Raw genomic sequence first — 15200 nt, 5'->3', positions numbered from 1 at the left:
AAGGGGTGTGAGGAGAGGAAGTGGAGGCACATGCAGTAGGAGTTTAGCCACCAAAGGGAGGAGAGATGGGATGGTAGCTAGCAAGGATGGGCAGATTAAGGGAGGGCATGTGGGAGATGTGGACACATGGGCCTGTTGTAGGTAGGAGGGAAGAAGCCATTAGACACAGAGAGATTGAAGGTAAGTGAGTAAAGATGATAGAGGGAGCAGTCTGCTGGGGAACACCTAGTGAATGGCACGTAACATTAGTGTGTGTAATATTTCCCTCCTGTTACCTCCCTCTTTACCAAGAGGAGGGAAGTGTTTGATCCTGCAGAGACTATTTAGATGACTGGTCTATCAAATAATCACTGTACTCTGCTGAGATAAATCATTTAATGTAACTACAGGATTACATGCCTTCACTTCTGGGAAGCTCTTGTTAGGGTATAGAATTACTTGAATATCTAGCATCTATGTCTGTCTTCTTCAAGACACTGCCTGTACAGGGACTATGATCCTAAGTGTCTGTAATTGCATTTTAATATAAACTGCATTTTAAATCTTACCATTTTAGCTATTTAAAGGCTGTTTCAGCATTGGAGAGGTCTTTGTCAGTAGGTGTTACATTGTAGGTGTTCATGTTTTTCTAAACAGAAATAAAGTACAGATGACTTACTCTATAATAATGAAAATGCTATTTAGTGAAACATCTGTTAAGACAGCAGGGAAACTGTTTCTTGCTGTTTTTATAGCTATCCAGTGTATTAATACATAGATTGAACTGTCTGTTGATTTTGCTCCTTACTGTGCTAAAACCATGTTTTTCTTTGTTTAGTCATCATTATCTGTTGCTTAAGCATGAGCCTGTTTAAAGACTCTGCTCTCTGAGTTGTAGGCCTCATTCTCATTAACGCTAACAGGAACAACTCCTTAGGATCTGAAAGAAGCTAATACGGAATATTCTTTCTTTTAGTTATTATTTTGAAGTTTTATGCAGAAAACACAACTGTATCTTAGTTATTAGATCTGACTTTTTCATTTAGGTATTAACAAAGATGGTGATGATTTGTAATCAGTGTGTAGTTGTAAGAAGGATGGTTCTATTGTCTAGCTCTAAAAATCTAGGATTCTATACGTTTTCATCTCTTTCTTCCTTCCCCCTCATTGCTTGGGAAAATGTTTACCAGTCCGTTGATTTATTCATTCCTTTGCTACTCACAAATATTTATATAAGAACGATAACAATAGGGGACATTTTTATGATGTTTTAAGATTTGTAAAGTGATTAACAAACCTCATTTGATTCTGAAAACAACCCTGTGAATTAGGTACTACAGGTACTGTTAGCCCCATTTTACAGAGGAGGAAACTAAGGCTCAAATTAGGTAAATGATTTGTCTAAGGTCACAGCGTTAGTGCCACATATAGGATCTGAACCCAAGTCTTCCTTATGCTAAGCCTAGCACACTTGATACTCTGTCATGTTACACAGCCCCATATAGGCCTAAAGGGAAGAGTATTGCTCCACAGTGTTAATTAACAAGCATTTATTAAGTACCTACTATGTGCCATGCCCTGTGCTATACTCTAGGGATACAAAAGCCAAAATAAAACATTCCCTGCCCTCAAGGAGCATACATTCCATCAAGGAAGATAACATATAGGTATATGTAAAGTATAGATCCTGTATTACTTGACTGCAGCCAAATAACCTGCTGAATACCCCTTAAAGTACACTTTTCACTATTACTCATTGTCCTTTCAACTCTTAGCTGGTGAATATAACTAATGCTTTCACCTCCCTTTACTCTTCATTTCCCCACATCCTCTGATAAGAATGTGTGTTACTGCCTGGTGTCCGTACTGTGCCTGCAAAAAGCAAAGAAACATCCCCATCCCAGTCAAAAGCCAACAGATGGTCCGTGTATCCTTTTACTGCCCATCCCTTCCAGCTGTCTTGGAAAAGGAAAATTTCTTTCCTAAACCTCAATCCCCTCACACTGACTGCACTCTCTTTTGGTGAATCAGTTCACCTCCATACTCCATGCTTAAGTCTCCTCCCCAGCCCTGTATTCTCTCATCGTTCTTACCTTGTCCAGCCCTAACCCTGGACTGCTCCCACCATCTGCTGTCTTCACTCCTACAGATTTGTTCAGCAGCCTCACCTGGGCCCTCCCTGCGGCAGTCTGTGCCTAACACACAGCAGGTGCTTAATTAACTGCTTGTTCCCTTTTTTATGTGTTGCTAATGGGCTTGCTATTCCAACCCTTTTCAGAATGATGGCAGTGGTGGTTGTGATGATGAGAACAACAGCATTGATAACAGCTAGTAGTATTTAGATAGCATAAAGTGCTTAACATATGTTATCTGTTCTATCCTCAACTCTGGGAGATACAGACCTCTCTTATACTCATTTCACAAATGAAGAAACTGAGGCATAGAGAAGTTAAGTGCCTTGTCCAGGGTCTCAGAGCTAATCATCGTCTGAGGCTAATTTAATCTCAGGTCTTCCTGTCTCTACCCACTGCAGCACCAGCTTCCCAAGTCACCCCATTCTCGGTTAAGGACCTTGTCTCTGACTTCACTAAAAAAAACCGAGTCCAGTCGCAAGACAGCTCTCTCTCCTTCCCATCATTTAGATAGCTTCCTTCAGCGTCTCTTCCTTCACCTGTTCCTTGGATGACGGGTCAGCCCCTCTTACTATTGCATCCTTAATCTCGTTCCTTCCTGTCTTCTCCAGCAGATTGCTTCCTCTGTCATTCCCATTCCCTCCATCATTAATCTCTGCTAATGTACTAACTAGCTTTGCTGCCACCTACAAACAGCCATTTCTTCCTCATCCTTAATAAACTCTCACTCGCTCCAGCCGTTCCCTCGGGTTGTCTTCTCCTTTTTCTTCTCTCGCCATCTTTTAAACCATCTCCAGTCTGGCTTCTGACATCATTCAGCTAGGACCGCTCTCTCCAACCTTACCAGTGATCTCCTAACTGCCAAGTCTAATGACTTCTTCTCAGTCTTCATACTCCTTAACCTCTCTCTAGCTCCCCAGTGTTGATTACCCTCTTGTCCTGAGTACTCTTTCCTCTCCAGGTTTCGTGACCTCGCTCTTTACTCATTCTCTGCCTACCCATCCTACTGGTCCTTCATAGACCCTTGTTTGATCTTTATCCAGGCCATGACCTCTAACTGTACATATGCCCCAAGAATCTGCCCTGAGGCCTCTGCTCTATTCAGTGTGTGCCAAGGGTTCTTCGTATGGGGTCCATGAACCCACCCTTCAGGAGGTCCTTGGATAGATTTCAGAGAGTCCTTGAACTTGGATGAGAAAGAATTATTTCTTTGTTTTCACTAACCTTTTCCTGAAGTTTAGTGCTAATTTCCTTCGATAATGAATCTGACAAACAAAGTAGTATTAGCAGTACCTGTCATTTTTCACCAATAAAAATCACAGATATTTTAATAAATTTTAGTTGTTGCAAATAATTTGAAATAATTTGTCATCCAGACTTCAGAATTACTGAAGCTATTAGATTACATGTGATCACAGTCTTCCTATCTACAGACACTTGTACAACTTAGCTGAGCAACTCTCAGGCACCAGGTCTGATGGTTCAGCTACATGATGGTGTTCACCCCTAAACAGCAATATCACATTTTCACGTTGGTGACCCAGACATCTTCATTGCTTTCCAGTATCCCTTATCTACAATTGTTTGTTGATCATTCATGGAAGGGGGTAAGTTGCTTTCATTGTTTGTTAAATTTTGAAAAGCTTGGCAGTTAAAATGAGAATTCTTAAATCTCCCTGTGACTTTTTGTATCATAGAAAGCGGGACTTCAGGTATAGACAAGTTCAAACATGTCTGATAGTCGAGATAACTGTTGAAATGTGTTAAAGTAACTTATTATTGCTAACAGATTGCATGGGTCACATACAATGTTATAATTTCCGTGAGTAGAGAGATTCTTTCTTTGTCAAGTCACACACATAAAATATGTTGTACAAGTAATTTTTATATATTGTTATTCCATGAAAACAATATCTTCAAAAAAAACTGTCAGTGATATCAGGAATAAGAACCACTATTTTTAGGAAGTCATAGGAAGCCAGGCAATTCGCACTTGCAACAGTAGCCAAATTCCAGGGAGGAGGTAACTCTTGAGCTACTGCCATGTCTATTGTAGGATTAAAGGCCAATAAAAGTGTAAAGATTTTGGGTAAATTGTTAAAATTTGATGTATTTTACTTATAGAAGTTTTCAAATATCTTACAGTATACCTAGCATACATCATTTATTTCTGTATAGATTTTATCGAACGGTAATTAAAACCATACAAAAATATTGAGGTTCAAGAAATCAATTGAATCAGACATTTTATTTTAGCTTTATTTTATGTTTTTTACAGACACCATTTAGGTTGGAATGTTGAAGAAAAAGGAATTATGATGAAAACTGTGTTACACAGTTTCACTTGCACTAATGAATGTTAGTGGACACAAGCCAGTGTTTTTGGAGGAAAAATTCTTGTGAATAAATGGCATCTTCCATCCTGAAGATCCCAGCTCTCTTCATGCTAAGAAAGTTCAGTTTGAAGAGATTGGGGCCCTTCTACCCCTGGATCTCCCATTTCACAAAAAACTTTTCTTAAAGCATCCTATAAAGTTGCTTACTGGACTGCCAGACAAAGGAAGCCCCGCAGTATTGGAGAGCCTTTAGTAAAGTACTAGGAATGGTTGAGCAGGTTTGTGGACTAGACAGAGGGGGAAAAAATAAAGTGGTTTTATTGTTAGATGATGCAACACTTCCTAGAATACTAGAATTTATTTGAACATTTTTGAAGTAGGTAATTGAGAAATTGGCAGTCTTGCCATTCCCCTTCAGTGTGCAGCTGGATGAAATGGCAGGCTTATTTCAGGGTAGCCAGCTCCTTGTTTTTGTTCATTGTATGCAGTCTGATGCTATCAGATAAAAATTCTTATTTTATGAATCCCTTTTGGAAAGAACAAAAGCCATCAACATTTTGGAAATGGTAAAAAAAAAATTGTTGTTGTTTACATTTGCCAAACAGAAATCTGACTGGAAAGGAGAGTATCCTACTTCTTTGTATAGCTAGAGCTCCTGAAATGCTTGGTAATACATCTGGTTTTGCTACTTGAATGAAAAAGGAGGCTCCTCACATCACCGTCATTCATTGCTTTTTATCAGGCAAGAACTGGAAACAAAGATTCTCCCAAAAAACCTTGAAGGTTTTGTCAGTAGACATAAAGTTCAACTTTATCAGAAGCAAGTTTAAAAGATTTTATCAAGAAATGGGAGCAAAATATAAAATACCACACAGATATTTGCTGGATTTCAAGAGGACAAGTCTTGGAGTGCTTATTTGCACTAAAGGGAGAAGTCCTTCCCTCCCCGCCCTTTATTGTTAAATGGAAAAAGCCTCCCATTTTTGGAGCACTTTGAAAGAAAGGATTTTACCAATTGGTTGGCACTTGCCTAGAGAATATGTCTGATCATCTGATCTAAATAAATGTTTCAATTCAGGGTCCTAAAGTCACCATTGTAGACTCAACTGAAAAATTGCAATCTTTCTTGGCTAAGGTGCCTTTATGGAAAAAGAGAGTAGAAGCCAGCATCCATATAAACTTTCAAATACTGGAGAAAGTGCTTTACCAAGATGGAGTTGAGATACAAAATTCTCTTGGAAAAGTGAAATCTGCATGTACCTGGAAATAGTTTAGAACTCTTTTGAAAGTTTTTGCTATCTCAGTAGCATTAAAGTTTAACCATGAATTTGCAGTCCTTTTCTTTTTGATGTGAACTGTGTTGAAGATGTTGACCTAGCTAAAGATGAATTTATTGCTGTTAGGACAAAAAACTAAAATTGGAGCTTAACTCAACCCACCTTGAAGAGAAGTCTGATGTTCCTGAAGAGAACCCTATCCTCACCTTTTAAATTGGGTCATGGAAGCTTTAATTTCATTTGCAACAACATATCTTTGCAAATTGGGATTTTCTGTACTTGCAACCATCAAAACAAAAAATTAGAATCATTTGGATGTCCACCATGACATTCATGTTGCCTTGTTAAAGACCATCCCAAAGTTTAATGTTCTTATTCAAACTAAACATCGTTTCACACTGATGTTGAAAAAAAATTTACTTTTAACATCTATATTTTAAATGTATTGAGTGACCAGGCTTGAGCATCTTAATAATTAAGTAAAAAGCTCCTCTAACGAGAGGAGGTAAACCGGGAACAAACTTTAAACCAGCAGTCCAGGCCCTCACCGAGAGCAGTAAGGATACCCTCCTTCGTAAGATAGGTCTGCTGGTGGGAATCCAGGCATCATTTGAAAAGTCCACTGGTGGGACACCACACACACAAAAAAGCCCCCACCCATTTGCCTGATAAGCCTTGCAAGAGAATTAAAAGCCTAGGGGCTGACAGCACCTTGCTGTTCTTTAGTTCTTCCTCTGGAGATGCCCCAAAGATGACTGTGCATGGGAAGAAGGCCCCTTGTAACATGGTAAGCATTCCCCTCTTCTTCCTATATGTACCACCCCTTCTTTCCCCCCTTCTGGGATCACTGTTTTATATGGACCCTGCTGTGCCGCTGGACTGCCCAGATGTCCCTATCCCTGTAATTCCTTGTAAGGCTAATAAACAGATGTGGTGATCAACCTTCTAGGTGTCTTTCCTTTCTTGTGGAATCTGAATCACTGGCTAGTTTAGCCAATTCAGGAGGCTGGAGATGAGGCAGGAGACGAGGCAGGAGACATGTACAGCATGAAATGGAAGGGGCACAGTCAGATGGAAGGTCTCCATTTTCCTCTCCTGTTCTCTCTGAAGGCTATAGATCTCAGGCAGTGTATGACATAGCAGGAGATGGAAGTCAAATACTCATATTCCCCTCCAGTTTTCCTGTGCACAGTCAAATAGAATGTCATGCCTTATCTTCTCCTCTTTACACCAGAGGCCACAGAGTAGGCTGATTGCAAAAAGCAGTCACTTCAGCCCAAGAATGGGGTCCCTTGGAAGGCTCAGAGGCAGCAGGTGAAATCTCTAATAGTAATGGGTCATAAGGTACTAGCCTAGTTTACATGTGTTGTTAAGCTGGATACTAGTGTGTACTTAATGTAAATGTTAATTGTACTAAATCTTATGAGAAAATTGGTTGGGGGGGGGCAGCAAGTTAAGTTTATTTATTTTGTACCAGATGATTAAAATACATAGTATAATCTCCTGGTTTTTTGTTTTTTCTTTGCTTTTTATCTTTCTCTACTGAAAGCATCCCTGAAGGTCCTCAATGATTTCCTAAATGCCAGTTTTTCTGAGTTCTCATTCGACTAACCTCTCTATAATATTTTGATAGGAACGATGGAAATAAGCATTAGTTATGTACCTACTACGTGTCAGGCAGAGTGCAAAGAGCTTTGGAAATATCTTGTTTGATCCTCATGATAATCCTATGAGGTAGATGTATTATCCCTATTTTTCAGTTGAGGTAACTGAGGCAGACAGGTTAAGTGGCTTGTCCGGGGTCACACAACTAGTAAGTATTAGAGGCTGGGTTTGAACTCAGATCTTCCTGACTCCAGGCCCAACATTCTACTGATTTCATCAGTCTTCTAGACTCAACCTCAGCCCTAGAGACCATCCAGTTTAGTTCTTTCATTTTGCAAAGGAAGACGTTAATTTCTGAGAATTTAAAGGACTTACCCCAGGTCGTAGAACTAATTAATGACACATCTGAAACTAGAAATCTTGTTTGTTCTACATGTCAGTTCCTGAATTTTAAGACCTCTGCCAAAACCCTGATGTCCGCCATGCTGAGATGGCTGTTGGGGGATGGTAAGATGGCCTCCAGGAGAAAGATCCAATTAAGAGGAACATCTCTTCTGTGTTATTGAGGAACCTGAATGCTCCCAGGGAAGATCTACCCATTCTAGAATATATGGCATCATGAAATGCTTTAGAAATATCTCATCCTCACCCTTGGGAGAGGGGGCTGTTCTTAGCTCTAGCTTACAATTGAGGAAGCTAGAGCAGGCAGAAATCAGGTGACATGCCCAGTGTCACACAGTAAGTGTTTTAAGGTCAAATTTGAATTCAGGTCTTCCTGAACCCAGGTCCAGCACTCTTCCCCACTGTGCCACCTAGGTGCACATTGTCGAGAGATGTCAATCTCAACAAAGTACTTGAGGACTTAGCTCTGCCAGTGAGAAGCCAAGCTTACATTAACAGGTCTTGGACTTTTAAGACTAGAAAAAGTTCTTTTCTGCCCCTCATCCCCAAACCCCCAAGCCTTAGATGGCCTCCATAATAAAAAAATCTTCATTCCCATCAACTATTGGTCAAAGTACCTTGGAGATTTTTGACTCATTTGTTTCAGAACCTAGCTTTTAGTCTGTTTGCCTGGCTAAACTTGCCCCAATTTATGATTCTTACCTGTTGACCCAGCTTCTTTTTGTGCAGTGACTACATCAGCTTTAAAATGCTTTATGGTGTGATGGAAAGTGTTGGGTGTGAAGCCAGGAAAAACTTAGTTATTCCACCCATGGGCAACTTCCTTTTTTTCCCCTATTGATTAATTAATTTTTATTTTTAACATTCGTTTCCAAAAGATTTTGAGTTCCAAATTTTCTCCCTATCTCTCTCCTCCCCCCACCCCAATGTGCATTCGGATGACTCCTCCCAATCTGCCCTCCTTTCTGTCACAACCCCCCCCCTTCTTTTATCCCCTTCCCTTCTGTTTTCCTATAGGGCAAGATAGATTTCTATATCCCATTGCCTGTATATCTTATTTCCCAGTTGCATGTAAAAACAACTTTTAACATTTATTTTTAAAACTTTGAGTTCCACATTCTCTCCTTTCCTCCCTCCCCACCCACCCTCACTGAGAAGGCAAGGAGTTTGATATACGTTATACATGTGTAGTCTTGCAAAACACTTCCATAACAATCATGTTGTGAAAGGCTAACTGTATTTCCCTCCATCCTATCCCGCCACCCATTTATTCTGTTCTCTCCTTTGACCCTGTCCCTCCTCAAAAGTGTTTGCTTCTGATTACCCCCTCCTCCCATTTGCCCTCTCTTATTCCCTTCCCCCCTAGTTTCCTGTAAAGTAAGATAGATTTCCATACCCAATTGAGTGTGTATGTTATTCCCTCCTTAAGCCAAATCCTATGACAGTAAGGTTCACTCATTCCTTCTCACCTCCCCCCTCTTCCCCTCCAGTGTAAAAGCTTTTTCTTGCCTCTTCAGTGTGAGATTATTTACCCCATTCCACCTCTCCCTTTCTCCTCCCAGTACATTACTTTCTCTCACCCCTTAATTTCTACCTCTCCCTTTCTCCAACCAGTACATTCCTCTCTCTCACCCCTTATTTTATCTTTTAGATATTATACCTTCACATTCAACTCACCCTGTGCCAAGGGCAACTTTCTTAACATCACTGAACCTCAGTTTCCTCATCTATAAAATTTGGATAATAATACCTGTACTACTTAGCATTTTATGAGGATCAAATAAGATAATGAATATAGAGTGCTCTTTACCTGAAATCTCTACAAAGATGTCAGCTGTTGTTTTTCCAATCAAATTATAAACTTCTTTATGCCACAGACTGTATCTTAAACATCATTATATACTTGCTCTATATATATATATATATATATATATATATATATATATATGTATGTGTGTATATATATATACACACACACACACACACACACACACACACACACACACACACATTTAATGGATAAATGAACATGGTATCTAGCTCACTGAAAGTAAGTTAGTACTATTTTGCTAGCATGTATATTTATTTTATTCTTTAATAGTTTTTTATGTCTTTTGTTTTCACATCCCAGCCACTTCTGGATATAACCCCCTCACTTTCATTACTACCTTCCCCTTCTAGAACACTTATGAATGGGAAAAAAGGAATTAAGCAAAACCCCCCAGTCCCATCTGATATTCTATGGAATGTTACATAACGATGGTCTCCCACATTTACAGCGACGGTAGAGGGGAGTCCCACTCTGTTTTCCACTGATCTCATCTCCTATTCAGTTCGTACAGAGGAGGATGACTAGGATATTGAAGGGCCTAGAAGTCATGTCCTTTAGAAGAACCATTTGTTTATATTGAAGAAGGGAAAACCAAAGTTGGGGACATGATGACCAAGTCCTAATGTTCTTTGTTCCTAAAGACCACATTAGCACCAATGGATAGAAGTTACAAAGATCAGATTTCAGCTTTACATATGGAGGGACTTTTTAATTAATAGAGCTGTCTCCCAAAGGATTTTGATCTCTCCTTCACTGCATTTTAAAGCTATGGTTGGAGGGTTATCTGTGAGGGATGATTTAAAAGCCATATTCCCCTGTAAGGGTGAGATCATACCACGCAAACTCTGAAGTCCATTCTTATCCCTTAAACAGACAATCATGTCACAGCATCACAGCATCTCCGAGTGGGCCGGAACCTCAGAGTCATCAAGTTCAGCCCCTCTCTTTGCCTCACAGGGAATCATCCAGCCCCTGCTTTTTAGCCTGAGGGGAGCAAGAACTCACTGCCTCCTGACATAGCCCGTTCTGCTTTTGGACAGCTCTGATTGTTAGAAGGCTTTTCCTCTTCTCGAACCTAAATCTGCTTTTCTGCAACTTCTACCCATTTCTCCAAAGTTCACCCTCTGAAGCCAAACAGAACAACACTGTTCCTCCTTCAAGTGACAGTCCTCCAAATACTTAAAGAAAACTATCCGGAGTACCCTGAGTCTTCTCAAGGCTAAAAACATCCCTACCTCCTTTGACATCCTCACAGGAGATAACGTAAAGCACTTTGCAAACCAGAAAGCACTACACTGATGTTAGCTAGCTATTGTGATAAAACTATTATATGTCTTGAACTTTAGAACCTTTACCCCTTTAGTTGCTCTTTGAGCATATTTAAAGGCTGAGGGAAAAAGAAAACTGGCTACATGTATGTACTCATTGGGTACTGCAGGGCCAAGGGCTAGCTACAAGGGAGGAAGAAGGGTTGTGGAGATGCCCAGTTTTCTGAGCAATAGTTTGATACTGATCAGCTGGAGACCAGACAGAAGGTGACCAAGATGACAAAGAGAAGAGAGTGGGGAAATATAGCTTGCAGAAAAAAGACTCAGGAGGACATGCAATATCAGTCTTCATGCCTGTGAAAGGCTGTCACATGGATGACCTATTTTGCCTTTGGTAGCAGAACCAGGAATAATTAGTAGAATTGGAACAAGGAAAATTTAGCCATGATGTCAAGAAAAACCACTTACCAATCAGAACTTTTGAGAAGGGGAATAAAGTGCCTTCGAAGATATGGAGCTAGAAGACATAGATAGCAAACAAAATGTGTTATGTGGAGGCTCTTTTTCAGGCTTGTGTTTGACTAGCTGACCACTAAAGCCTCTTCCCTGTCTGATGTTCTCTGCCGCTGGAGCTTGTTCCCTTCCTGGTCATTGCAGGGCAGGCCACAGTAGGAATCTCAACTTTCCTTTTCCCAACAGTATGCCTTTGTTAATGAAGCCTAAGGTTAAGTTAATGTTTTGGCTGCTATCTTACCCATTGGACTCTAGGTGCTTTTTTTTTTTTTAATAAGAAGAGTTGTGTAGCTCCACCTCTTTTATCCTGTTTTTTTATGTTTGGTTTTTTTTATTCCAAGTTATTCTTGTTAAGTATCATGTTATTGCTAGCCTATAGCAATCGTTTTGCATCCTTATTCTGTCATCTAGTATGTTAGCTTTCTCTTGCAGTTCATCCAAACAAATAGGTTATATTTGCTATGTAATCTTTAAATTGGATCATTTGCGGCTAAAGAAAATACTCCTTCTAGCCAAGGTTTTTCTTCTTAGATCTTTTTTCCTCTGAATTTTTGATGATCGGTGTTTATTTAGTCCTGGGCTTAAGTAAATGTGTTTTTTGTATGTATATACATACATGTCAATTGTAATGGTTTAGTCTATAAATGTGGGAATTAACATTTTAAAAATACTGGCCAAAAAATTCAAGAGCAGGAAAAGAATTTTGATCTACATGGGGATTGTCCTTTTATTTCATAATGTGTAAGTTAATATATTCATGCCTCTGCATAACATAGGATTCTCCATTAATTTGTCATAGAAAATCTACCCCATGTCCTAAGTCTTCCCTCTTCTTCCCTTAATATTTCAGATATTTAACAACTGTTAATAATTTAACAACTGTCATTTCTCACTAAGTGCTTAACAAATATTGTTTGATTTGATCATACCCAACTGTATTTTATGACATTTACACATGACAATAGTTGTTTTTTAAGTTTAGTGCTGTACATACATAAATAAAACAATACTGATTATTATGTAATGAGGTTATAAGTATGGTTATTGTAAAATATTTGGGAATTTGAACTACTAGAATTTTCCCTCATATTTAACACAAAGAAAAATTTTAGTGAAATAGTATTTTAGAGCTTCAAGTATATATTAATGAAATATAAGAAAATTAATTATTCCTAAATATGTGTTCATAATTATTTTTCAGCGTAAAACCAGTAGAAATGAATGTTATGATGCATTTTATATATGGAGGGACACTGGGCTTTCCAAATAAAGCTAATGCAGGGTATGTATTCTCTTTTTTAGATTTTAATTCTTTGCTTATGTTGATTCTTTGTTTCTGTCTTAATGAATTATGTATTATAGGACTAATGAAACAAACATCAATTTAACTGTTTTTGTTTCATAAACATCAGTTTTACTGTTTTTAAAAAAAATATTAAAAGTATGCTTTTAAGAGATCTAGAAATAATGCTATTGTGCTTGTTTGTTTAGAAGAGATGATGATCTAGTTGTCATGAATTTTTAGCAAAGTTTTTGTATCTATAAGAAACTTTATTTTCATGATAGGCTGTCTCTTTACATATATGTAATTTAACGTATATTAAACTTTTAGTGCATTTTGAACTGAAATGTCAGTATTTGTGTTGAGTATTAGATTCTATCTTTACAAGAAAAAAATTAACAAATATTGGACTTATTTGGTAATGTAGGTATTAAGACTCGTCATGTCAATAAAGCATTTATTACACTGCACAATGCAAATTCAACAAACTGCCCACCTAATAGATTAAGATTCCACCCTCCTTCAATTAGTTTTTCTGAGACCTTGGTTTTTTGTTTGTGTGCTAGCTCCAAAAGAATGAAAACATGAGCATTTATAAGCTTAATCTCTCAAAATTGATTTTTCCTTTGATATTATTCTGTTACATGTATTAATATATTCCATTGAAGAAAATTCCAAGAAGGAGCAGGATTGAATATTGAAAGTTTGCTACTGTAAGCCTCTATGAAAATTTCACTCTGTTAAAAGTCAACAAACATTAAATGCTCTGCGCGCAGTAGGCCTTTTATGCAGAGCCCTGTGCTAGGTGTTGGGAGAGGCAACATTTTAGATAAGACACAGTCCCTTACCTCATGGAACTCACATTCTAAAGGAGAAATATGGCACGACTAACTGTAGTACAAAATAACGTAATGCGTGAGAGGAGCAAGCAGAGTGGTATTTGAAGTCAGTGGAAGAGAAAGGATGTCAGCAATTAGAGACATCAGAAAGGCATCCTGCAAGAGATGCCATTTAATTTAGAGTCCAATAAATGGAGGGCAGAGTGAGAGGATTACTTTGCATACAGGAAAGAGCCACATGAGCTAAGGACATTCAAGCAGGGGACATATATCCCAGATGGCTGTCTGGAATACAGAGTACAGGGAGAGGATGCTGGGGAGATGGTGTGGTAATAGGCAATGGAAGCTCTGGAATTCTTGACAGAGAAGTGTGAACTTTAAGTACTAGGTAATGTATATCTTTGAAGGATTTTGAGCAGAGGAGTGAGTGCCATGACTGGAGTAAGCTGAAGGAAATAGTATGAAGGAAGAACCATAGGATACAATTTCTGTAATCCATGGGAGTAGGAAAGAGGACTCTGCTTCTGGTGGCATAAGATAAAGAGAAAGGAGTGAATGTGAGAAAGGTAACTGAGTGAATAGGAGAAGCAAGAAACAGGGGCTGAAAGCCGCTTGTTCGCACATTTAAACATTGGATTCTCTTAGATCTTATTACATGTGACTGCATCTACAGACCTCTCTCGAATCTCCCTGCTGTTCAGCCAGCTCCGAGGCCATCATTTCTCCCTGTTGTTAGCTGTTGTGTGCTCTGAGATCACAGCCCATTTTAATGTTGAAAGGCAGGTTGACATAGTGAACTTGGAGTCAGGAAGACTTGAGTTTGACTCCCACCTCAGACATGAAACCAGCACCATGACCCTGTGCAGGGCACCTCATGGCTCTCGTGCCTCAGTCTGGTTATCTGCACACATGAAGGCTTGACCTCCCAAATCTCTTCCAACTCCAGATTTGTGTACTCTGTGATGAGTCTTTACACCCTCATACCTGCATATCCCCTTAGCATGTGGAGTTATCATTTCATCATAGCAGCTTTCACTTTTTCCAGTGTTGCCTGGTAATTGTTTTCTTCTGTCTCTTCATATTTTGTCTTCTCATTCACAGTGTAAACTTCATTAGGTCAGGGATTTTATATGTACAGTCCTTGAAGTACTGGAGTATTGTGCTAAGTGTAATTTAGAGTAAAAGGAATAAAACATTTAGATAATTTCTACCCACCCTTAAAAATCATATAGATTTCCCTGTTCTAAAATGTTCTCCCTCTCATTTAAGTAGGGATGTTGACTGGGAATTAATTGGGGATGGGAAGTGGGGTTGTCCAGATCTGTGATTTCATTTGGCAACTTTGAAGTTAAATGATTTTCCCCATGTCACACATCCCAGCATGTGTCTGAGGAAAACTCAAACCAAGATCTTCCCAACTCTGAAGCTAGCTAGTTATTTGCTATGCCCTACTGCCTCTTGTGATTTAATTTAGCGTTCTTTGTTTAAACCTGAGGTTCAGTAACAATAGTTTAGATGAAATGACTTTTCCCTAGGCTAAGTCACTGTGCCCTGTATGACAGTTTTGTTGGCCCTCTTGCATACTTCCAAAAAAAGTAAAAAGCAGGTCAAAATTGCCCATGAACTGATAGTTGCTTATTCAGTGTTGTTTTAATTGTTATAATCACTAATTACAGTTACTAATAAATTACTAATTCTATGGCTTAAGTACAGGGCTTCTTCTTTAGCTTCCTTGA

At 38.9% G+C, this 15200-nt stretch overlaps 1 protein-coding gene across 2 annotated transcripts in view; it reads left to right on the top strand.

Moving 5' to 3' along the window:
* The window catches only part of BTBD8 (BTB domain containing 8), a 121162-nt gene that overhangs the window by 42487 nt on the left and 63475 nt on the right, over positions 1 to 15200 (top strand). For both annotated transcript variants that reach the window (XM_036755010.1, XM_036755011.1), the window contains one exon: positions 12545 to 12625. In XM_036755010.1, the coding sequence (XP_036610905.1) occupies positions 12545 to 12625 (81 nt within the window). The remainder of the gene's footprint in view (positions 1 to 12544; positions 12626 to 15200) is intronic.

This window comes from Trichosurus vulpecula, chromosome 4 (assembly GCF_011100635.1).
Source record: "Trichosurus vulpecula isolate mTriVul1 chromosome 4, mTriVul1.pri, whole genome shotgun sequence".
NCBI classification, from domain to species: Eukaryota; Metazoa; Chordata; class Mammalia; order Diprotodontia; family Phalangeridae; genus Trichosurus; species Trichosurus vulpecula.
This window is presented reverse-complemented; position numbering and strand designations above follow the sequence as displayed.